General features: G+C 44.8%; 1 protein-coding gene across 2 annotated transcripts in view; it reads left to right on the forward strand.

The window, feature by feature from the left end:
* YY1 (YY1 transcription factor) overlaps positions 1-26,286 on the forward strand; it is a 52,156-nt gene that overhangs the window by 17,485 nt on the left and 8,385 nt on the right. Inside the window, exons 2-3 of one of the 2 annotated variants that reach the window (XM_085894613.1) lie at positions 9,648-9,816; positions 14,290-14,313. In XM_085894613.1, the coding sequence (XP_085750739.1) occupies positions 9,648-9,816; positions 14,290-14,313 (193 nt within the window). The remainder of the gene's footprint in view (positions 1-9,647; positions 9,817-14,289; positions 14,314-26,286) is intronic. The other variant, XM_085894614.1, reaches the window with a different exon arrangement.

A 26,286-nucleotide genomic window follows, 5' to 3' on the forward strand; every position in this document is an offset into this window, starting at 1 on the left:
AAGCCATTTTCTAATTGTTTGAATGTTTCAACCGGTCAAGTGTGACGCTCACCGCAAGATCGACTGGGATGTTGGCTACTTTTGACGTTTGCAAGTGGTACATGATTGGTAGCCTCTTTGGTATGCATTGTTGTCGGCGCTATCGTTGATGATTCGCCAATAAGTGATGAAACCGGTCCGGTAGCTGAGGGGGTGTATGGCGTTGGAATTCTCATGTGTGTACTGTATGTGAACATCTTTATAGTTGTTAAGGAACTCTGGGAAGGGTTCGAAACAGTGTAGTGCTTACCTTGTGTTGGTCTTCTTGGGTTGCTTTTTGCAGCTTCTTCAGCGAGAGGAGTGTGAGAGGGGTCAATTATTTATATAATCCGAGCGACCTGGGTTTTGTTGATTATGTGAGAGCTGATTGGCTATTCCCTCCATTCACAGGTGAGAGATGTGGGTGGGTCTTTCCACACACACACATATGTGTATATATATATATATATATATATATATATATATATATATATATATATATATATATATATATATATATATATATATATATATATATATATATACATATATATATATATATGTAGTTAACATTGAAATAAAATAAACAAAAACACAAAACCTTTACCCATTACATTTCTTTACAAAACGGCGAGGTGTGTGAGGTTAAATGTATTACGTACTCATTTGTACTGTCCTCTGCCATAAATTGAAAATGCAGGACTTAGCCCTTGGGTGATGATGATGATGATGATGATGATGATGATGATGATGCAAGACTGCTAGACAGCTCGAGGGTGGACGTGAGAAAGGTGTAGATGTGGAACTTGCGATGGCTGTTTGATCATCAGGAGTATGATGGGGTCGCTTGCTGCATTGCCACAGAGAAGAAGGGTAAAACGATCCTTAGGCACCTTGATTCGGAGCAGATCTTTCCTGCTTGGCGAGGAAGGTATCATGTAGCATCCTTTTCCAAAAATAATGCCGTCTCTTCCGCATCTGCCATGGCTGAACTGGAGCCTTTGGTCCTGGGTGCCTCATGGAAAGGTTGGTAAATCCGCAGTGGTTTCTCCCATATTACCGGTCCCCTCAATGAGGTAAATCCGCATGGTTTCCAAGGCTCTCCATAAATTCTGGCGCCCACCTGTTTAAAGCAGTCCCGCCAGCTATTTTTTGCATCCATATTAACCAAAAAGAATCCCATTTTACCATTTTTAACCGTAATTTGATGAAATACTATAAAGTAGCATGCGGTTTCTTTTCCCCAGATTACTGTAATATCAGGTTGCATACTAATTTACCCGTTTCCCATGTAGCGGGAGAAAAAGGATGCATTCCGTCGGCAAGCTGCTTGCTTACAGCTCACCAACTGGCTTGCTTGATTCAAAGTGCTCGATCAAGCACTTCAACAGAACACACCTAGGGTTTTGGAAGTGTGTGTGTGTGTGTGTGTGTGTGTGTGTGTGTGTGTGTGTGTGTGTGTGTGTGTGTGTGTGTGTGTCCCCAGGGAATAAGATATTTTTAATATTTGAGTTTTTGACATCAAATGTGTAGCTTATTATGAGGATATGGAGAACACTAAAGAATTGGGCCAGTCACAGTGTGGAATAATTCAGTTCTTCGCTGTCGGAGTCTGAGACCATTTATTAACAACAAACAACAACAGACGACAACAAACATGCGCATGGAGAAAGAGGAAATAAACAAGACGCAAGCAATATCAAACACGATCCTCTTTCTTCCCAAATGCACACAGCATTGCCCTTTATACTATTTTGACAGGAAAGACTGGGAAAGGTGAGACATTTGGCAAGGGTTAATTAAGAGCAGGGCTGACAGGCATAAGGCAAGATAACTAAGAACTGTAACACATGGCCACTTTGGGAGGGAGGGGAGGATAGACACACTCATGGCAACAGTTTGCAGATTCAACACCAGCCTTGAGGAGAGGGTGATAACAGAATTAGGACAGAAGGCAGAGACATGGTCGAGTGAAACATGAGCCCAATACTTTGAACATTATTTCTCAAAACACGCAGCCTGATTTCATGCACCTTGCAAGGCCTTTGCCATCAAAAGGCAATAGAGTTATTTAATTTCTCTTAGACAGCAAGGTATCTATTGCAGTCACCTTCCGAAGTTATTTAATTTCCTTTAGACAATGAGGCGGCAGCAAGGCATTCTTCTCTTCAGCAGCTGGACAGTTCCATTTAAATATTGGAGATAGTAGTCTTGGTTATATGCATTTCAGTAGATAAAAGCACATGAGATTTCGTAAGATACAATTCTACTTGTATATTTATCTATATCACTATGGAGGTCAAAAGCTGTCGGGGAGGGGGAGAATTTACTGACACTCATTTTGACTACAGTACAAAAGTAAGACCTTATTTTATACTGTGTTCAACTTTAAAAAGTACCAGCAACAAGTGAATATAATTGATAACACATGAATATAATTATTTTTTTCTTCCACAACAGTAACTATAAATAGGTCTTATTATCCCTGAGCACTGCACGAGATGGCAGATTAATTTATTTAATAATCGCGTCCGTGTTTATTTTTTAATTTTTAACCATTTGAGCTTTTGACATCAAATTTTCCACAAAGTCTTGTCAGAGTATCGAGAACTCCAATTAATAAATGTTATGGTCTTTAAATTTTTGTTTTTTAACTGTTTTCGTCAAGTTTAGTTTGGGTACAAGAAGGCGGCCGTCTTACTAATGCGCTCAGCTCATCTTAAATTAACAAATAAAATGAAGCATGCTGAATAAATAAGTTTAGTGGAAGTTTTTTTCCCAGGGAAAAAACCCTTAACTGTGACCGCAAGTGAAAATGAACACTTGGTGTCAACAACAGCTACTGAACCTGAACGTATTGTTGCGGTTGAGGGAATTCGCAAACCACCATTCAGGTCCCGTAGGTGAGATATCTCTGTAAGTACATGTGTAGTTAGTCCCAAACCCGTTGTTTAGAGTGAATAAGTGTGATTCATTCGGGCTGCGACCTTTTGAGATAGCCGTTTTTCTGTTCTATCTTTATTTTGAACCAACCACGTCTCAACCGCCATCACACAACAACCACCAACCACAACGCCGCTTCACAACAACAACAACGCCAACAGCCACGATCTTTACCTTCACAACTCGCTCCCGCAAACATCGCATCACCGCCATTCCAAACGTCGCCATGGCCATAAACCACCACCATAAACCCTCCACCACCTTCACCTCTCCTCCTTCTACCGCCATTCCCGCACCACTTGTGAGCACCGAGCATCAGGCTGTCCTGGCCTCGTACGGGACGCGCGCCGAGCCGCGAGTGCAAATGCGGCCTTTCCGAGGAGAATTCGGATCAGGAATGCTACACGCCCACTTCTGATCCGTCCAATCAGCAAGCGCGGGGCGGTTTGGCCCCGTCTCCAGGCGCGTCGGTGGAGAATCGAGATATGCAAATTTTAGGATCAGGGGAGACTCACGCCCCTTTTCCTCCGTCCAATGGGCGAGCGTGGCTCCACCCCCGAGCTCGTTCTGATCCAGAAATTTGCATATGGGTTCTCCTGCCGGCCTATAAAGCGCCGAGCGCGGGGCGAATTTCAGGAGTCTGTCGGGGTTCGGAGTCTGTCGGGGAGCTGCAGAGAGAGGAAGCCTGGAGCTTGGAGCACGGTCGAGTCGGTTTGAGCGCAGAGTCAGCCTTGGAGGAGCGGGGAGTCTAGCCTTGGAAGGGCGAAGAGAGTTTTGGGGCAGAGTCGGGTTGGAGCGGGGAGTGAGTCGGGAGGCGAGGGCGTACAGGTGGTTTGCTGCAGTCGGCTGAGGAGAATGGGGGAAGAGACCGAATAGCTCGGGTCCGAGGCAAGGAAGACGGCGGTCGGCGACGAGTTCGCGGTGGAATCGCTCGTCACGGGACCCAAGCAAGCCAGCTATACTCTTTCCCCAGAGCATCAACAATTCCCCCCCCTTTTTTCCCCCCGCGCTGAGATAGTGCGAAAAGGGGGGCCCCGTTCCCACCCCACTCCAAGCAGTGCCAACGAAACCCGCGAAGGAGCGCGGAGTCGGGGCGCCGCCGCGCCGCCACATTTGCGGCTCATCACCAGGACACGGGTAGGATCCACCCGGTCTCATGGACCTGACCGCTCTTTCAGGTCCCGCGCAAATATTGGCCCACAGGCCCCGTCTGCCCCCTTGTCTTTGATGGTGGCCCTTTTCTTTTGCTTTTGAGTAAATGTGTTGTTGGCACCGTCTCTAAAGTAAAACTGTGTAAGTGTTGCCGTGTGCTCGCGTAGTCGGTAGTAGATCTGCATTGTTGTGTTTCTTTTGTAGCATTTGATATATGTGCATTCTAGGCTAACCCCCGCTTTAGCGGGGAAAATGGCCTTTAAATGCTTGTGTGTGTGTGTGTGTGTGTGTGTGTGTGTGTGTGTGTGTGTGTGTGTGTGTGTGTGTGTGTGTGAGAGAGATATATGTGCATTCTGTTTAATTGTATACGTGTGCTCTCCGTGTGCCGCGGAATAAATGTGCATCATGTTGAACTGTTTTCCCGTTTCGCTTCGTCTTTTCTTTAATTGAATCTCCATCTTGCTTCACGTAAAGGGTTGGTAGTGGGCTTAATACGCCTGATAATTAATCGGAACCGTCGAGGCCGACGATAACACCGCTCGGTTATCCCGATAGTACGGAACGGGTCGCTTAAGTGGCCCGTGTCCGGAGTCGACCTGCGGCGAGGTGCGATCGCCCGGTCTACCCTCCGCGTGGGTACTTAGGAAGGTCGAGTTTGGCGAACAACCCTATCCCACGCGGGGGGCCGATTGGCACGATCGTGGTGAGGCCGAAAGGCCCACCCGTGACTAGCTCCCGGCGTTAGTCCGAGAGGGTCACGACAGAATTGTCCGTCCGGTGGGCGACGTGCCGCGATTCGAGTTACGTGGCCGTTCTCATGCCGGCGGGCGCGAATTCGCAACAGTATGCTGGCTACTGCATCGGCCTTGAATTTACAATCAGTCCCCTAGGGAGCAGGTGTTTCAAGTAGTGTTTAATTATCATCAATTTGCGATCCCTTTTCTAAATGAGAAGGGCACTCGGTAGAGCGCATATCTCTGCCACGCAATGCCTGATCCAGTAGAACATATCGGGTCCAATAAATTAATCACACTTTTATAGTACTAGCAAATACCACCTGTCACTTCGCGGACGGGAATACTGAGAGGGTGGAACAGAAGAGGAGGGAGAGAGAGGATTGGGGAAGACAGAGAGAGAGGAGAGTGAGGAGGTGGAGGGGAAAAGAGAGAAGATGGAGTGGGGCTGAGGAGGGAGGGACAGTGAGGATGGGTGTGGGGAAGGGAAGGCAGCGAGAGGTGAGAGAATCAGAAGGCAGATGTGCAGTGGAGCATTAATTGTGATTCATACTGTCTCATCAAAATGCTTATACATAAAATAACAGTGACGACGGAAACAAAATGATGTCTGAAATCCATTTTCTACGGGTCAAACTATAAATACCGCCCGACACTGTCCGGAGAGGAACACCGTCCGGATACAGAGATAGAGATCGAGAGAAAGAGAAAGCGTGGGATGGCATTGTCATTTTTCATGTTCACATAGCCCAGCTGCTGAGGTGTGTGCATGCTTGCTAGCATGTGTGTTCAGGCCATTACGTTTTTACCATCAAAGCTTGTCATTACATTTTCAACAAACCTTTATTCGGAGACTACAACATGGAGAAGATGAATTAATAAATGATTTTTTTTTCTTCGTTGTTTTCGTCAAATTTAGTTAGAGTACAAAGCAGACACAGACAGGCTTTGAACTTTGAGATGCTTTTTAGTTACTTTTCTTATTAGAAACGGCCTTAGAAAAATGCCACAATAAGATGGAACGATGCTCAAGCTGGCATCTGTCCACCTTAATATGGCGTTTTTGGAGTGCTGGTCCACATGTGCTGGGTAGGGAGCGTTCTACAATACGGACCGGTTGCGGCAAAGCAAGTGCAGCCGAATACATGTAATCAAGCCGAATACAGGTGGTGAGAACGACTGCGAGGTGGGGAAAGTTGCGTCGTCTCCCACTGGACTCCCGGAATTGTAGACCGTCGCTCACGGATAATTCCGTGAGGCGGCGGGTCGCTTCACCGACCGTGGACACCAATACATCCACCGCGTAGGATCTTTTTGTCTCAAACCAATTTACCTAATTAACCACACGGTGTCGTCTACCGGGGAACCACGCCCTCGGTACATCTTGCCCGAACCAGATCACTCTACCAACTACCAACAACCTTTCTGGTTCGGATGCAGCCGAGCGGACCCGCCAAGAACGTACCGGCTAGGATGAACAGATTATCGGGTATAAAAACCCGGCTAAACTCAGATCCGAACCATGCTGGACCAATGAAGGAAAAGACAAAAACGAACTGGGAACATTTCTAATAATAATTTATTTACAATAAGCGAGGAAGGTTATGTGGTACAGGTAACAGGTTTATTGGGGATGTTATGCAGGGGAAGATGAGAGAAAGATGTAGTGCGACAATTTTACAGCAACTTATAAAGCAGACACAGAGCAGACTTGTCACGAGAATAATACAGGCAAGATTTACAAGATTCGAATAACTTATACAGTTCTACTTAATGGACGGCACCACACACTCGGACAAAATAAACCCAGTTGAAGGCAAAGGACTTTTGTAGCCAGGGAGGGAGGGAGTTGAGGTCGCAGTTCTCGGTACCTGAGTTCCGGGGAAAGGGATGCTCTGTGGTGCGGCACTTGACAATGGTCGCACAGCTCGGCCCACAGCCGCACATGTGGAGTTCGTGTGTGTGGAATCCAAGGCAGCCAGGATCATTGGGTATCTCCCGCGATGAGGCTGAGTCTTTGGGTCTCTCCTCTCTCTCACTCAACGAGCGAGCCCCAAAGAACTCCTTGGATCCTCCACAGATCTTTCTTTAAACGATCCTGGTCTGGGACAGGATTCAGGCTTCCAAACGTCTGTTGCAGTTTCGCTTCTTTTCCAGACCCCAAAGAACTCAAGACTCCAGCACAGAACGAACTGTCTCAGCACTTCACGAACTCTCCGAACTCCAAGCACACCACTCTGAAGATGGTGTCGTAATTTATCCATCTCCCTCAGTGGGGAGGGGCCTTGGTGAAACTGACGTCACTGTTCGCCTTGATTGGACTTCCATGGGTCGCCCTTTCTGGGTGGGATTTCGGCCATACCGGGAAGCCCGCCCCCTCCACACGTGCGGACTCGCCAAAAAGGAACTACTGTAAGAGGATTTTGCCTTGGACAGCGAGTCGCCGGTTAGGTGAGTACGTGAACATGCGGTTGTTCAGCCCACGCGGGAGTAGCAAGTGAGAGGAGGGGCAAGCAGGCAGAGGGTACCGTGGGTTGTCGTAGATTTGCCTTTGCAATGAAATGGAGTGGGGCTATAAAGATTTATGAATCTAACTAAGAAAAAACATCCTAACGCACCCCTTAATTTTCCCACTAAACACAAGGAAGGGATCTGTCTGCACATATACTTAATGGAATAACTGACTTGGGACACCTGTATGTTGTATGCATACGATTCCTAGAACCATAACAATATATATATATATATATAGTTGAATATTTTTACTAGATCGGTATACAGGGCGGAGGACAGCATATATATATATATATATATATATATATATATATATATATATATATATATATATATATATATATATATATATATATATATATATATATATATATATATATATATATATATATATATATGCTGTCCTCCGCCCTGTATACCGATCTAGTAAAAATATTCAACTGTCTATCTACCTGGAATTTTGCTTTTAATGCAAGAGAAACCCATATTTGCAATTTCTCTTCATAAAGACCAGCAGGCAAACTTCCAACTTTATTTCTGTGTTCAGTTTCTGGGACAGATACTCTCTGGAGTTCTCTTACCACACTATCGACAACAACCTATCTTCGTCGTCGTCGTCGTCGTCGTCGTCGTCGTCATCATCATCATCGTTTTATGGCCGTTTCCATGCTTGCATTTGTAAGCCGTGGTTCACCTACTGACTGCTTTCCAAAAGCAGTAAAGTTCGAAGAAAGAGAAAGTGAGGGAACCTGAGTATATAAGCCACCCTCCATGGTATATGCCACAGCAACCCCAGACATCAGAGCGCTTACATGACCTGATGCCATAACACCAGCAATCCAGTGGCCTCGTGGGTGACCCACCCCAGCCCACTTCAGGGACACCCATCCATGCGTGGGAAATAGCAATGCAGGGGAAAGCTACATGGCATGAAAGCAGACGGGGTATTATTCGCCTGATGATAGAGCAGCCTTCCAGAACGCTACGACTGAGTTTGGGCTCCTGTACTATCAGGCAGTAAGTGCCAACCTGTTAAGACATACACCCTGCACCCTCTGGACAATGCAGCAACACTACCCAGTGTCACCACAGCAACTAACCCAGATGGGGAAGCACACAACTCGGGTCCCCATTTCGCCAAAAGGCATATTTGAGGCATGTTTTTGTGGCCAGATGCCCTTCCTGATGCCACCACAATATCAGCTGTAGACCTAGCCTTTGTTGAAAGAGAGATACCCTACAAGGCAACAGAGGGATTTGCAATCGGCTTCCTTCTCCGAGGTGGACTGCCCACCAAGGCTAAAGAGCTCCATCTGCCACAGTTGGATTGGTGAATGCAAAAGCATGTCCTCACTTCTGAGAACCATCCACACGACACCTCAAGGGTACCAACTTACTCCGAGATCCTCCAGACATTTAGCCAATGCCCTCAAGAGCACTGTTACCGTGGTGTACCACGAGGAGGTCGTCTGGAAGTCTTGGCGAGGGTAGAGGCTATGTACCGGAAGGAAGGACTTGCACACTCGGCCTTCTTTTCGCTCACAGAGCTATCTGGCAGCCTTAGCTAAAAGCAAGGAGTGGTAAACCACAGCTCACTTTACTCCAGCCCTAGACGTATACACCTGCCCTGTGGGAAACCACCACTACCATGATCTTGAGCAGATCATATCTTCAAGTTGGTCTACAAAGCTGGCCACCAGTTGTCAAGCTATTTCCATACTCCCCCTCTCTCCTCCTCTCTCTCCCTAGCTCTGTATAGAATGATGTAGATTCCAATTCAATCTTCCATCATCTGTTTCGTCACATCCTCCTCTTGGTTGTCTTTGCACTCCTTCCACATTCTGCTATTTCACTCCCAACAACTTTTTTCACTTTCTCAGTTTAACTTGCTTTCCCAACCCTGCTTCGATCCATACCTAAGAAATAAATGACCCCTTGACTCTAAATGGCAATGCAGGGGAAAGCTATTTGTGTTTAATTAATTAACATGGTGAACAAAATGTAAACTCATCGCTTATTTTTGTAAAGATGTTGCTGGAAGTAGTGTCGATACCAGTAGATCTGGAAGTAGATCAGCATCATTTTGAGGGTTGTCATTGAAAGCCCTGATGTGGGGTACAAGTGCCTCTGGAAAGAGCAATGCAGCATGGGGAATCATCAGGTTGTTCACATTATCTCGGTAAAGAATGTCATTGGTTGGACCTTTTTTTGTTATATAAATACCATATAATTTTGATAAATATCTTTATATTGTAGTTGTTTTACACTAGTTGGTGTGCATTGCAGCTGAGGACAAGAAATCAGATGTTGAGCCAGAGGATGTCGTTGAGGAGGTGGTGTCTGCCAGTTCTCCAGTGCCGGATTATACAGAGTACATCACTGGCAAGAAACTGCCTCCCGGTGGGATTCCAGGTGTTGACCTGTCAGATCCCAAACAGCTTGCAGAGTTCGCCAGGTCTGCTTACCTCCTGGGTATTGGGGGGTAACTTAATAAATGTTTATTTTTGTACTCTCCACACACTAACATACCTCAGAATTATGAACGAGGATGAACAAATAATAACCCATTTGTGAAAAATCCACAAAACCATTGCAGTAATACCCTGCTTGCATGAAGGATAGGTTCTTGACAGATTCACGTAATAGCAATTTCACACAGAATGGGGCTCATAAAGCATTGTGTTAATGAGGGTACATGAATGGACAGCGCTATTTCCGGGATAGACGTGTTCCCCCTGGGGACCTAAGAATGATATATACTGTATTAACTGTAATGCCCTGAAATCATTAATGAACACTATTAAACAAACTAGAAGGGCACTCGGTAGAGCGCATACCGCCGCCACGTATTGCCTGATCCACGAGAACATATCGGGCCCAATACATTTTTGTACAAGAAAAAGAGCAATCGTATTGCAGACCCTCGCCAGGATTTCTTTTGAGTGGTGTATTTTTATAGGTTTTTGGGTAAATCCAATATGGCTGCCAACCATGTGACCTATGATATATGTGTGTGAACATTTTGTTCCTCATGGACAGGCGGTCATATGTGTAAAGTTTCACCTCAATTTGTTCAAGCACTTCAGAGAAGAGGATTTTTCAAGGTTAATTTTTTTTGTTTTTTTTCAAACAATATGGCTGTCGAAACACGTGACCGATGACATAATGAATTTTTTTTTTCTGTGAAACCTAACATGAAAATGCTCTTCAAATTTCAAGTCGCTCACATGAAAATTGAGGATTTTAGAAATTCCGCCTACGTTGACCTTTTGGTCTATGTTTACCTCAAAATTAATAGGCGGTTGAGTTCAGCGACCTCTGATGCAAATGGTCTTCAAATTTCAAGTCAATCGGATGAAGATTGAGGATTTTAGAAAATTTGACCCAAATTGGCCTTTTGGCCTATGTTGATCTCAAAATTAATCAGTGGTTTCATTCAGCGATTTGTTTGACCGTTTAACCCCAAAAATAGTTGGTTTCCAAATTCAGCAATGTACGATGTAATTGCTGCTTCATTTTCAGGTTAATCAGATGAAAATTGACAATTTTTCAGATGAAATTTGATGATTTTAGAAGTTTGACCTTGAGATGACCTTTGACCTTTTAACCTCAAATAGTTGCTTTCCCAATTATGTTATGGACTATGCAAATCCTGTTCAACTTTCTAGTTAATAGGATGTAAATTGATTATTTTTCAGTTGAAAATTGATTATTTTAGAGGTTTGACCTTGAGTTGACCTTTGACGTTTTTATCTCAAAAGTCATTGATTTCCAAATTCAGACGCAATATGCAAATCTTGTTGAAATTTCAAGTCAATCGGATGAAAAACGACGATTTCAGAAATTTGACCCTACGATGACCTTTGACCTCAAAATCAATAGGCTTCTCAGGTGAGACGACCTCTACGACTTGGTAAAGTTTAATGACTATTGGTTTAGAATTGTGACCTGTTGGCAACAGACAGACAGACAAACAGATAATAACAAAATCGACTGACCAATGTACTTGAAAAATCTTCGATTTTGCAACTAACAAACAAACACAAAAAGGGGTGAAAACAACATCCTTCACCTTCGTTGGCGGAGGTAATAAATATTAATAATTAGTATTAAAGAAATATATATAATTTTTTTTACATTTACAGATGATTTACCAATGGGGTGTCTTGGAGCTAGCATTTTGCCCACAGACTGCCTTCGCTCCGTAGATGTGTAAGTACACAAGAAGGGGCCCAGGGACAGGATCGCATCTACTCCCGGAGTTCCCGAGAAAGTTCCAGGTCGCCAGGCCGATTACCTCATTCCCTAGGCCCAGGCCCCGAAAGGGCAAAACAGACCACTTCGTGTAACATATCTGTAGGGTACAGGTGACGGGAAGAGTCAACCAGAAAACATCAAGTGACCCCTCCTGGGGGGAAACCCGGTGTCTTCCTTGGAAATGAATGTACAGGACAGTATCCTCTTCCATAAAAGCTCTGTTTTGTGCACTTTAAAAACTAGCTGGGGAGATTAAACTTCCACAAGGGTTTCAAACTAAGACGGTGATTGATCATTATTCCATCGTAATTTGCTTTTCTTTACTCGCCTCTGATCTTTCCAATATGGGTTTGAATCTTGGGCAAGTTATAAACCGTCACCCTGGTGGTTCCCATGCAACACAATACTGTCGGACCCCATTATTCGTGGTCCCGCTATTCGCGGATCCTGCATTTTCGCGGGTCATAAAGTGTGACCTGTTTCTACATTTGCGTATTAGTGTTTTTAATTTCATTTTATTATTACTTTTTAAATTAATTTATTTATTTATTTATTTTAAACTCTTCAGGACTGGTCTTCTATATCCACCACCATTGATATTAGTTTAGACTGGAAATTATTTCACTGAAAACTGCTCATGCAGATTCATCCCATCCCGTCTTCAATTCTCTTACTCATCCTCCCGCTCTTGGTTCGCTGAATCCTGTGGTGAAGCTTTTTCTTTAAAAGAACTTGCATTCTCCTCCTCGAAGGCAAATCCCACAGAAGGCAATCTCAGATAATTTCACAAAGCCCGCAACAAGTGTGTGTCTACCCTCGGGAGAGCCAGAAAACAATATCTGTCCAATCTCAAGAATGAGCTTTCAAACTTGGCTCCCTCCTCTAAAACATGGTGGCATCTTGTTAAGTCTGTCTCTGGTGAATGCTCTCTTTCCATCACATGGCACCACAGCCGATTCCGCTCATGAGAAGGCCGAATGCCTCAATTCTGTGCTTGCTTCAAAATGTTGTGTCCCTAAACCCTCCCTCTCTGTACCCATCCTTCCCAGTCGTACCCAATTTCTCCTGAATTATGTGTCTTTTTAATTCTCTTGAATTCTGAAAAGGGGGAAAGGTTTTTGGCAACCCTCGACTCTGACTCTAACTGGACCAAACGGCTTCAGCTCACATATCCCAAAAACTAGCTCTGCTGCTCTTGCATTTCCTCTCTCTGCCCTTTTCACCTTATCATTTACCATAGGTCATCTTCCATCCACTTCACACAGATACGTGTGAAATCTTCTACATTAAAGTCCACTTGGATATCCCTGTGTCGTAAGAGGCGACCAGGGCTGCGTCAGAAAGGGCATCCGGCGTAAAACCTGTGCCAAATCATTATGCGGATCATAACGGATGATCCGCTGTGGCGACTCCTAACCGGAGCAGCCGAAGGAAGAAGAAGATCTTCCATCCACTTGGAAATCAGCCATCATCACAGTATTACACAAAAAAGTGCAAAAATGGATCCCCTGAACAAAAACGGATGCCTGGTGTTGGCTTAATGGTTAAAGTGATGGGCTTTGGATCCTTGGTCCTGAGTTCGAATCCCGCTCAGATGTTGAATTAATACCAGGTGGGGTTAACTCGGCCTGTCATCCTTCCGAGGTCGGCAAAATGAGTGCCAGCATGCTGGTCTACTGTGTCGGAGTGGCGACCCGTCCAGGATTGTGCCGAATAGCCAAGGAGACTGCTTAAGCAGCACCAATGCTCTGCACAGAGTATGGTCCCAATCTCCTCCTGAACTGCAGCCCAATCACCTTACTTCCGATCATCAGCAAGGTTATGGAATCCACCATCATCGCAGTTGACATAAAATCATTCCTTTTCTCCAACAGCCTCAACTCAAATCATCAATTTGGATTCAGACCTGGCATTCTACCGTGGAAATGCTGCTTCAGCTCTCCCAACAATGGTGGAGGCCCTCATTATCAGACATGAGATCAGGGCCATCTCTCTGGACATATCTCAAGCTTTTGACACGGTTTGGCATCCCGCCTTGCTCTCCAAACTGGCTTTCCAAACACATCCATAGATTAGCACCGTCTGGACATAACCATCATCCAGATATGTCAAGGGAAGGCAGCGTGAGTAGACGGTCCGTCTGAACATAACCACCATCCGGGTGACGGGTATACTAAGAGGGGGGGGAAGAGGGGGAGAGAGGGGTTGGGGAACGAGGAGGGTGGGGGAAGTGAAGGCAGTGTGAGGGGAGGGCAAGAGAAAGCAGCATGAGGGAAGGATCTGACCGGACATAACCACCGTCCGGACACGTTCGGAGATGATCACCTTCCAGACATGCGGAAATAACCACCGTTCGGATACATGTGCAGATAACCACCTTTTTGGATACGTGCGGAGATAACCACCTTCTGGATACGTGCGGCGATGACCACCATCTGAGCATAACCACCGTCTAGATCCGTTCGGAGATAGAAAAAGAGAGAGAGGTGTAGGGGGGGGGGGGTACTGCACTATTAGGAGGGGGAGGAGCAAGGATGGGACAAAAGAGAGAGAGAGAGGTGTGGGGGTCGGGGAGTTATCAGAGAATATGTTTTGCTTCATAAACACATGCACACACACGCACACAAAGTCAAAGAGTGCTATTATAGTTTTTGTTTTTTTTTCTTTACAGGAGCGAGCCTCATGGAATTGCAAGGTAGATCGCCATCATATAAGCTGCTCTTTCGCGTCATCATATAAACTCATGCCTCATCCCTCACTTTCCTGCTCTTTCACTTCATCATATAAACTCAGGCTTTAAATCCTTCACCTTCCTGGTTTTTTACTTCATCATATAAATTCGCCACTTTCGCTGTAATTACTGTTGAGCTTAAAGTCATAGCGTGCTGATTCATATCCTCAATCTTGGTGGATAAAAGTCTCTCTGTCTTCTACATTAAACTGCTCAAAGATCTCATTTTTTAGCAACTTCGGAAGTCGTGGACTAACTAGATCCTTTCATTTTTTTTTTTCTTTGTTCTATACAATTATCTTAACAAATGACTCCGTAAACCAAATTCCCAACCTGCAGCAGTGGCACCAACACCTAACTCCACCCGTCTTAACACTTTCAATTTCAGCTCAGAGCTTTTGGCACATTTACTAATCTGGCAGCGCACAGAGCAGAACAACACCAATGCACGTGCTGATTAGTTGAGAGGAGACCCAACCAGATGTGCACTCTGATTGGCTGCCAGCGATGTCAATACTTACCATCGTGTTTTTGGTCGAGATGGTGCGTTCAAACCTGGAACTTTTGACTCGCTTGATGGATTTAAATACGTTTTTTGTTATGGGTGACTAAAAACTAAATATTTAGTTCGTGCTAAAGCGAATCCGTGCAAAGCGGGGTCGTTGAATGCGGGGTATCACTGTATCTTGAAAACCACCGTTCAGTGGCTACAATGTTTTCAGTGGCTACAAAGCCATGAATCCCCACACCATGGCAGGATGGCTGAGAGGTATGTATACTTGCTCTCAGCTGATTAGGTGTGATCTGCTTTCATTTAGGATGTTATTTCATTTCATTAGGAGCTTGGAACAATGTTATCTTCTACATAAAAGTGATTGAGGCATTTGTTTGTTTGTGATGCTAATCTTCTGAGCTCCCAAGGTTAATCACTACAAAACTTTATTGGATCGCTTTTTTTTTTAACCACGATAGACCTTATTAGGGGTTTTTAACAGTCATTTTCTCACAATTCATAACTTATAAACATACGAGCCACCAACTTGTTGCGGGGAAGGGGTGGAAGTCCGGAGGGAGGGGAGTGGATGGGAGGAGGTAGGGGAAGGGGTGAGAGGAGGGAAGGAGTGGGGTGGGGTATGAGGTGGTGGGAGGAAGCAAGGGGAGGGATGGGATGGGACAATGTGGAAAGAGGAAGGAGGGTGGGATGAGAGCGGGGACTGGGTGGAGGGGGAGAGAGTCTGGGGGGGGGAGGGGTTGGGTGGGAAGAGGAGGGAGGGGAAGGAGTGAGGTAGGAGTCCAGATTGGGGGGTGGGAGGGGGAAGTGGTGTGATGGGAGAAGTTTGGAGTGGGAGTTGGAGGGAGGAGTGAGGGAAAAGGTGGGAGGAGGGTCCCAGCAATGCTGAGTACCTTTGCTGGTTAATTATCAATAAAGATGACCCATTTCAGACCTGCCAAACTCTTGCAAACTGACATATTTCCACTGATTTTGTTCAAAAAATATATTTCAGATGAAAGAGGAAGGATAATCTTATCTCTGCCCGCTGGTACATGGTGTCTGCCTTTGTTTGTTTGTTTGAATATCGAACTCCCCATTACTTGCTACCTTTCTAACATTAACATTGGCTTAAGAGAGACAATAGACCTTATATTGTTACGGGGCCGGGTATCGGTGGTGAGCACGACCGCTAGGGGGAGCAGTGGAGTCGTCTCCACCGAACACCCGGAATTTAGGTCGTGACTCTCGGAGAAGTCCGAAAGGCACGGGTCCCTAACTGGACCATGAATCGCCAATAATTCGACCACGTGGGGTAGGGTCAATTGGCAAACTTCAATATACCTAATTACCCATGCGGCAAAGCTACCGGGGAATTCACACCCTCGACAGACCCCGAGCGGAACGAGCCGTTACCGTGCCCAACTGTGTGTAACCCGAGCGGAGGTTACCAAGGCCTGTCGGTCCAAATGAACAATTTACTGCCTCGCTATTTCTCAACACACACCATGCTAAGCCAATGAAAGAAACACAGAAACGAGCTGGAGCATTTAACAAAAGGGATATTTATTTATAATGGGGCAAGGGGAGCACGCAAGAAGGCAGAGTTAACTGAATAAAAGGAATGAAATTTACACACACGGCACTTAAACGTTTCTAATTAAAAGACGGGCCCACACACAGACACACACCCCCCAAAAAGAAATGGTGGCCGCGGCCTTTATTGATACCCCCAGCTTGGAGGGAAGGTGAGTTGGAGGTAAGAGACTGGCTTGGACCTTCCCGCTTCGTGCGGTTCTCAACGATCTGGCCCGGCGGAACTCGAACCCGTAACATGATAATACTCGAAGCACCAGGTACGGAGGGCAGTGTCGGGCGCTAGCACGCTCCACCGGCAAAACAGGCGACGAGGCAGGCAAAGCAAGCCAGCTCGCAGGCAGGCGATTCACGGCGGGAAGACTGTCTCACCGGGTCGCCCCCACACAATTATCCCTTTTTTTGACAGGTGTGAGGGATCCGTCTTGTCATCCCCTCCTCATTGGACAGGTGTGTCGGGCGATCTCTCGGCCGTCCGAGAATGGTCGGGAGAGGGGGGGGGGTGCTCATGTCTCCACCCCTCAACCAGGAAGTTGAGCAGCAATATGTTGCGTTGGCTCCCCATTGTCCGAGAGGTGGCAGAAGTGCTCGCACCCCTCCGATTGGCTGAGAGGGGTGCCATGCCCGTATTTGGAGCGAAATCCAAGACGCCAACATTCAAAGAAACCCCGCCTGGCACATTGGACTCCGCCTACGGCTGTGCTTGACACGCATGTGCGTGGGAAAGGCCGATGATGAACAAGCGAAGATGGGCGTGGTTGTTGTTGAAGTTTAAAATGTAAAAATCCTAACTATAAAATAACTCACAGCGCACGTACAATTAATCACCCATTAAACAAAGGACGGGACCCTAACTACAAACACATACTTTCCGATATAGCTGATCTATAGGACCTGGCTGTTGTGTGCAGTAAGCTTCCAAATCCGCAACACTATAACAACTCTAGTTACAAAGTATATCCAGCCATTCGGTACTTCAGTGTGCATGACTTTAGACTACTTGAGTATCACAAAGTAACCATATACGAGGGGCAGTCAATAAGTGACCTTGAAATGGCGATATAAATTTGTAGTTGTAGATGACATATGTTATATCTATGGGTAAGAGTCATGTTTTGCCTGTTTTAGATCTGGAAATATTGAGCGTATGATGTCAGTACAGCAGTTCCAAGATGGTGACTCCCTTGGAAGCATGCACCAGGGAGGAGCCATGTTCTATCATCCGTTTCTTGGGAAGTGAGAGGGTGAATCCCAGTGGAATCCATCACAGAATGAAAATGCAACATGGTGACACATCTTTATCGCTGCAGCAGGTGTACGACTGGGACAGGAAGTTTAAAAGTGGAGTGTCCAGTGTGGCAGAAGCTGCTTGCTCGGGTTGGCTTTACACAGCCGATACACCAGAAATGGTTGCAGGAGTTGAGTGCGTGCTAAGGAAAAACCGTCGCATTACGCTGGTTGAAGTGGTCTCCAAATTGAACATTAGCTGTGGTTCAGCACACCTTATCATTCACAACATGCTGGGGCTCCGTAAAGTGTCTGCAAGGTGGGTGCTTAGACAACTCACACCCAAACTGAAAGAACTCCACTTTTAAGCTTCTTGTCCCAGTTATACACCTGCTGCAGTGATAAACATGTTTCACCATATCTTATTTTCATTCTGCAATGGATTTCACTGGGATTCACACCCTCACTTCCAAAGAAACTGATGATAGAACGTTGCTCCTCGCTCGTGCATGCTTCGAAGGGAGCCGCCATCTTGGAACTGCTCTAGTGACGTCATACGCTCAATGTTGCCAGATCTCAAACTGGCAAAACATGACTCTTACCCATAGATATAACATATGTCGTCCACAATGACACGCATTACATTCTCGAATTTATATCACCATTTTAATGTTAGTTATTGACTGCCCCTCATTGGACCAAAAATGTCATCAAGGCGCGCGTACGCTGTCGATTGCCAGGACTCCGTTTATCGATATTTCTCATCTATATATTAAGGTGGAGTAGCTGGAATGCTCCGTCCATCCCTGTGTTTGTCACACTCTTTTCAATGGGATGTCATTATGGTATTACGTATGGGATGCCATTATGGCATCATTTCTAGTGCTAAGTGAGGCCTCTACAGACGAGCATGTTATCCTGGCACGTTATCCCGACATGCACGTTATCCATTACTCAATCCATCCCGTCGCTTCGCTGATGGCAGTTGAACAGCATAACCCATATCTGACGTCTGGACGTGACGAGCTGAAAGCCAAACAATAGGCGTCAGGATAATGGATTTCATAGGACTAGCACACTCACTCCCTACGAGTGATGAGAAGGGTTATGTTGTTATCTTTGGAGTATACACAGTGCCTTCAGAAAGTATTCACAGCCCTTGACTTTCATCACATTTTGTTGTGTTACAGCTGAATTTGAAATGGATTAAATTTAATTGTTTTTTTGTCACCGATCTACACAAAATACCCCAAAATGACAAAGTGAAAACATGTTTTTAGAATTTTTTGCAAATTAATTAAGAATGAAAATCAGAAATGTCTTGTGTCAATAAGTATTCAACCCCCTGAGTCAATACTTTGTAGAAGCGCCTTTGGCAGCGATTACAGCTTTGAGTCTTCTTGGGTATGTCTGTATGAGCTTTGCACATCTGGATTTGGGGATTTTCTCCCATTCTTCCTTGCAGATTTGCACAAGCACTGACAATTTGGATGGGGATCATCAGTGAACAGCATTCTTCAAGTCTTTCCAGAGATTCTCAATGGGATTCAAATTTGGGCTTTGGCTGGGCCACTCAAGGACTTTCACATTCTTGTTCTGAAGCCATTCCAGTGTTGCTTTGGCTGTATGCTTGTGTTTATTGTCCTGTTGGAACATAAATCTTCGCCGTGCTATCTCATTTTTTTGCACTCTAAAGCAGGTTCTCCTCAACAATTTGCTTGTAGTTGGCTCCATTCATTGTTCCCTCTATCCTTACAAGTCTCCCAGTCCCTACCGCTGAAAAGCATCCCCAAAGCATGATGCTGCCACCACCATGCTTCACCGTAGGGATGGTGTTTGAAGGTTGATGAGCTCTGCTCGGTTTCTGCCAGAAGTAGTGCTTTGTATTCAGGTGAAAGAGTTCAAGTTTCATCTCATCAAACCACAGAATCTATTGCTTCATGCTCTCGGCCTTTCATGGGCCTTTTTGTAAACTCCAGGTGTGCTGTCATGTGCCTTTTTCTCAAGAGTGGCCTTCGTCTGGCCACTCTCCCATAAAGCCTAGATTTTTGAAATTGCTGCAGAGCTTGTTCTCCTTCCGGCAGGTTCTCCCATCTCAGCCATGGAATTCTGCAGTTCTGTCAGAGTGGTCATTAGGTTCTTGGTCACTTCCCTGACGAAGGTCCTTCTTGCTCAGTTGCTCAGTTTGGTCGGACGACCAGCTCGAGGAAGAGTCTGGGTAGTTCCATATTCTTTCCATTTTCTAATGATGGAGCTCACTGTGCTCTTGGGAACTTTCAACACTCTAGAAATTGCTTTATACCCTTCCCCAGATCTATGCCTCCTCACAATTCTATCTCTGAGTTTTACGGACAGTTCCTTTGACTTCATGGTGGAGTTTTGCTCTAATATGCAATGTCAACTGCAGGACCTTATATAGAAAGGTGTGTTTCTTTCTAAATAATGTCCAATCAATTGAATTGGCCACAGGTGGAATCCATTCAAGTTGTTGAGACATCTCCACGATGATCAAAGGAAACTGGATGCACCTGAGCTCAATTTGGAGTGTCATAGCAAAAGGGTTGAATACTTTCTGAAGCAAGACATTTCAGCGTTTCAATTTTTAATAATTTGTAAAAGATTCTCGAAACATGTTTTCACTTTGTCATTGTGGAGTATTTTATTTTGATCGGTGACAAAAAAAAAACAATTAAATCCGTTTTCGATTCAGGCTGGAACACAACAAAATGTGACAAAAGTCGAGGGGTGTGAAGACTTTCTTAAGGCACTGTAGATTCCAGCAGATCTAGGTTCGGGCCTCAAGAACATGAGGTTTCCTCCCTTTACTTTCAGTTTAGTATTAAACAGCAGGAGTGACTGTTTAAAAAAAAAGGTAATCATGTGTGTTTGTGGTTTCTAATATTTTTACTTCTGTTCGAGGTGCACCACAAAACCCCACAAAAAGCTATTTATATCCGTTAACACGGTGTTTGTCCAAGGAGGAAAAGCCCCTTGTGGATGGGGGATATTGTTGGAGAATCCACTCGGCTTGGTCACGGCAGATGTTAAAGTGAAGAAAAAGAAGCTTGATAATCTCCACATGACCTCTGCCGGTGCCAAGGTGAGTTGGTCTGTGGACCAATCCTGGCGTCACGTGACAACTGCAAATGGCCTGGAAGAGATGTTATAGCTTTGGCCCCTGTATGTGACGGATGAAATTGCAAACCGCCGTTTTTGTTGAGAGATGGCGATTCAACTCTTTCCCAAATGGATTCCTTTACACCTCGAGCAAACCACTTTCTTTCTCTGTATAAGATGACCACTTGACTTATAAAAGCTGTGACCATGCAGGTTCAAGTGTGGATACACAGCAGAGTTGAAAGCCTCTTCATGAAAACCAAGACTATGTTGGTTCATACAGGCCTTAAGGGTTTGCTGAGTGTGTCCTTTGTGGGTCTCAGTGCATGATGGGTCTCTGCATCTGATGCCACATACCAAGTTGCATTTCCTATCCTTCCAGATATTGTCCTTAACATGAACTAACTGGCTGTGCAGAATTCTGCAGGGTTTGTATGATGTAACAATGTCCAAACTTGGAGAAGGATCTTCTCACTTTCTCAGATAGCCCAGCCACATATGGAATTGTCACTCTTGTCATATTTTCTTGAGCTGTGTCCTGTTGTTCACCAGACATGATGTTCTTTTTGCTACTTCCCGCTTTTAAAAACGACCATCCTGGATAATCACACTTACTGAGAGCACTCCTGATATTCTCGTTGTCATATAATGTCTCCTGTGTTTTCGGAATAGTATCTGTACGACGGAAATCTGCAAAAATGTATCTGCACGAAATGTATCTGTAGAAACAACATCACGCCTGGTGAACAATAACAGGACACAGCTCAAGAAAATATGACACGTGTGACCATTCCTTGTGTGGCTGGGCTATCTGAGAAAGTGAGAAGATCCTTCTCCAAGTTTGGACATTGTTACATCATACAAAAACCCTGCATAAATTTGCGCAGCCAGTCTGTTCATGTTAAGGACAACATCTGGAAGGATGGGAAACGCAGCTTGGTGTGTGGCATCAGATGTGGAGACAGACTCATCATGCACTGAGACCTATATCAGAGAAACTCGGCAAACCCTTAATATAAGTCCCGTATGAACCAACATCGTTGTCCAGCTTACGAAAAGGCTTTGAAATCTGCTGTGCTTACACACTTGAACCTCATGGTCACAGGTTTGATAACAACGAAGTGGTCATCTTCGACAGAGAAAGAATGTGGTTTGCTCGAGGTGTAAAGGAATCCATTTGGGAAAGAGTTGAATGACCGTCTCTCAACAAAGACGGTGGTTTGCGATTTCATCTGTCATGTACATGGGACGAAGCTATAGCATCTATTCCACGCCATCTGCAACCGTCACGTGACGCCACAGTTGGTCTCCAGACAAACTCACCTTACCACCGACAGAGGTCACGTGGCGATTCTCAAGCTGCTTCTTCACTTTAGCATCTCCGTGATCGAGGCGAGTGGATTGTCGTCGAAACGTCAGTCCCGACTTGTAAGTCCAGCTTTTTAAAATTATAAACTTTTACTGTTTTACTTTGACTGGATGAATAATAACAGCCTGCATCAAATTATGCTATTATCATTCGTGGTGTTATTGCTTCTGCCACCGAAGGTGGACGGAAGTTATATTTTCACCCTTGTCTGTCTGTGAACAGGATATATCAAAAAGTTGTGGACGGATTTCGACCAAATTTGGTGGACAGGTTGGGTGTGACAAGGACTAATTGATTAGATTTTGGTCAATATCCGGATACCAGAATTTTTGAAGAGACGGGGCCAAAAACGATATATAGTACGGTATCTCAAAAGGAGCCTGGTGTTGGTGTAGTGGTTAGGGTAGCGGCTTGGGATCCAAAAGGTCCTGAGTTCAAGCTCCGTTGGCCACTTGAATTAATACACACCAGGAGGTTGACTCAGCCTGTCATCCTTCCGAGGTCGGCGAAGTGAGTACCAGTGTACTGGGCCCGGTGTATGCCCCGGTTAGAATAGGTGTACCATATCCCTGTGTCGTAAGAGGCGACCAGGGTTGCGTCAGGAAGGGCATCCAGTGTAAAACCTGTGCCAAATCATTATGCGGATCATAACGGATGATCCACTGTGCCGACCCCTAAAGGGAGCAACCGAAAGAAGAAGAAGAAGAAGAAGAAGAAGAAGAAGAAGAAGAAGAAGAAGAAGAAGAAGTACGGTATGTCAAAAGGTTGTGGACGGATTTGGACTAAACTTGGTGGATGAGTTGGGTAAGTGACAAGAACAAGCCGGTTAGATTTTGGTAGTCTGGATCCAGATCCGGCCTATCAGTAGGATACAAAACGTAAACTGTTCAGCCTGGCAGAGATATGCGCTCTACCTCGTGCCGTTCTAGTTACTTTTGTTATGATAAGCGGCCTTGGAAAACTGCCACGATTCGCTGTCTTAAGGATATACAGTATACACCTTAACATGGATTTTTCTCAAGGCGAAGAACCGTCTTGGGCAGGGGGGAGGGGGCAAATTAAGTTGCTACAACCTCCATCATGTGGCCATAAGTCCTCCTGTCAAATTTGGTTGGGATTGGTTAAGTAACAACTGAATGTGTCATGGTCAAAACACAGGCACACACAATTGCACATTTTAATATGATGGCCATGTCGTAAGACATGTTACGTCTGCGATGTTATTACTGCACTATGTTTAGTGCTCACCTTGGCCTTTACAGTAGTGTATTATTCATAACTCACTGAAAATTGTATTTTGCATTTTGAAAGAAAAATAACTTAACGTCTGATCTCTGGGAACGTAAAACAAATTCTTAATATTGTTTTTTGGCAAATACTTGTGCGTATTAATACACTTAACGCTGGGTTGTTAGCAGTAAACAAAATTTTTCTGGAACAACAAAAAAAATGTGACTATTGACTGTCAATAAACTGTGTTACTGTTCTGTAGCATATACAAGTTATGTTCAACTACCATCAGCGAAGTTACGGGTTCAATGCTGGTTTTATTGAAACCATATTCCATACCAGGATGGAGACTACAGAAGACCTGTCGGTGATGTGAAAGTGATAGGCCAAGAGACTCTGCTTCATCGCAGGAGATTCAAATAGTTTTGAAGGCCTTGGTTTCCACGGTGATAAGCTCAGCAAGGTGTGAGGCAAGGGTGTCAGTGCAGAGGGGGCAGCAGCACTCCGTAAAGCTGCGGGTTATTGCCTTGTAGGTGAATAAAAGTTCAGATGTTCCAAGCAAGGACTACATGAATGAGGATGCCCAATCAGCAACTGGCTTTGGAAGCCAACTTTGAAATGTGGCTTGCCCAAGAAAGATCATAGCTGATACTGAGGACCAAAAGTTTGAGTGACGCAACTTCGTCAAGAGGCTTGCAAAGAAACATTTGTTAAAGTTTTGATGATTTCACTGAGTTGTAGGACGTTAAAGATCCCATGGTGTTCTTCGCGAAGAGTATGCGAGCTATCACCAGCATCATGAAGAAATTCCAAATTTCTGTCCTAACCAATAGGAGGCACTTTTTGAAATTTGTTCTCAATGACAATGCTAACTCGTCAAATCTTCATTAAGGATATGGTGAAATATTTACTGCCCACCAACCAATACTCGCAGATGGGACACCCAGCTGAACACACTTTGGAGGGACAGCACAGACATTACGTCTTTCCCTGCATGCGAAACACCAGAATGACAGTTCATATCTGGGTTGAGATGCAAATATATGTTAGACAGATCTGAGGCGAATGCGTATACCTCAAGGGCTGAGGCTATCCTGCCACCCTCAAAAGACGAATACAAATGAGTGAAAAGAAAAAAAAAAATTGGTCAAAACTTTTTGAAAAGATATAGGGGTGAATCATGGTGTTTTTAGTTCAATCATATCATGCAGAATTAAACATCATTTGCACTTGCGAAAGTGTAGGTGCCATGTGAGGCATCCCTATGTCTTGATCTCATGTGGAAAGCTCCCAACTAACTTGCGTTTCGAGTACAACTCAGACTCCCACACGGCTTGCTATCACCAACATATCCAGTGAAGTGTAACGGTTGTGAATCGTATCCAAAACTATTCATTACAAGTTTTAAACAACAAACACTTGTTCAAAACTAGAAGGGCACTCGGTGGAGTGCATTCCTCTGCCACGTAATGCCTGATTCACACGAACATATTGGGCCCAATACATTTTTGAAATATCATGCGATGCGGTACTATATCGTTTTTGGCCCTATCAATAGTGAAGAATCACTTTAAAAATTAAACAATTATCGTAACCGGATCCGGATTCAGATCTTCACGAGAATCTAATCAATTCGTCCATGCGACACACCCAACCTGTCCACCAAGTTTTGTTCGAATCCGTCCACAACTTTTTGAGATATCGTGCTAGATATCATTTTAGCCCAATCTCTCAATGGTGAAGAATCACAACTTTTTGAGATGTATCCTTTTTGGTCTCCTCTTCAGATGTGAGAGTTGGACTCTGACCAGGGATCTGAGACAGAGACTTAATTCCTTTGGTGCCAGGTCTCTTCAGAGAATCCTTGGCTATCGCTGGTCAGACTTTGTGTCCAACGAGCGGTTGCTGAGAGAGACTCAAATGAGATTTGTTACCTGCATACTCTGTGAGCATCACCTGCAGTTGTATGGACATGTGGCTCGTTTTCCTGGCGCTCATCCTGCTCACGAGATTCACTCAGCGAGGGAGTCTCATGAGTGGAGGAAGTCAATGAGCCGACCACGTGTCTCGTGGTTGCAGCATGTTGATCAGCATCTCAAGGAGATGGGGATGGGCCAGGCATCTGCCTGGGGGATGGCCAGACGGAGGACTTTAGAGCACCGGTGGAAAGTGGACGCAGCGACGTGCTGCTCCGGAGCATGCTCCCATATCTGACCCATAGACTCCTATAGAGAAGGACTGGAACCTCACGATCTCGGGGTTTGTAACTTGAGTCTGAAGGATTAACTTGAGTCCGGGGCTAAAATGACTTCAAGAAGGGCTAGAGACACGATCTTGGGATCCATATAGGGGTTTTTGAGGACGGCGAGTTCAACAGTGTCATTTTCAATACCACCTGAGGTCATCTTCAAGGTCAAAACGTCATATTTTAAGGTCAAATTACTGAATTTTGGTATTTTTTGCCCGTTTTTGTGTCTAACTCATAAACGGTGAGAGATGGCTGATTGTAATAAGATGCAAGTGTGTAGAACTGTCAAACTGATATTTATTGTCATATATCGTATTACATAAACATTATATGCATGTCACAACACGATGCGTATTACAACTATGTCTATGTCTATCACTAGTTGGAGAGCTTTTCTTGCCTCCTGAGGCATCCCAAAGCTTTTTCTTTGTCACTTACATTGAGGCACACGAGCTTCCTCATTTCACCTTCCTTCTGTCGCAGCTGCATCTTATGTTCAAACCTCTTGATCGTCGCCGATTTGATACTGATACTATGATTTTCGTAATGCAGCTTCACAACATATCACCCAGTGCATACAAAATGATTCGTCGATCTGGCTTAATCATTCTACCATCAACAAAAAAGGTAAAACAGATACTTGCTCGTAGTTAGCAGGAC

The sequence above is a fragment of the Eptatretus burgeri genome, chromosome 9 (assembly GCF_056783735.1).
Source record: "Eptatretus burgeri isolate ZD-2024b chromosome 9, Ebu_testis_v1, whole genome shotgun sequence".
Lineage (NCBI taxonomy): Eukaryota > Metazoa > Chordata > Myxini > Myxiniformes > Myxinidae > Eptatretus > Eptatretus burgeri.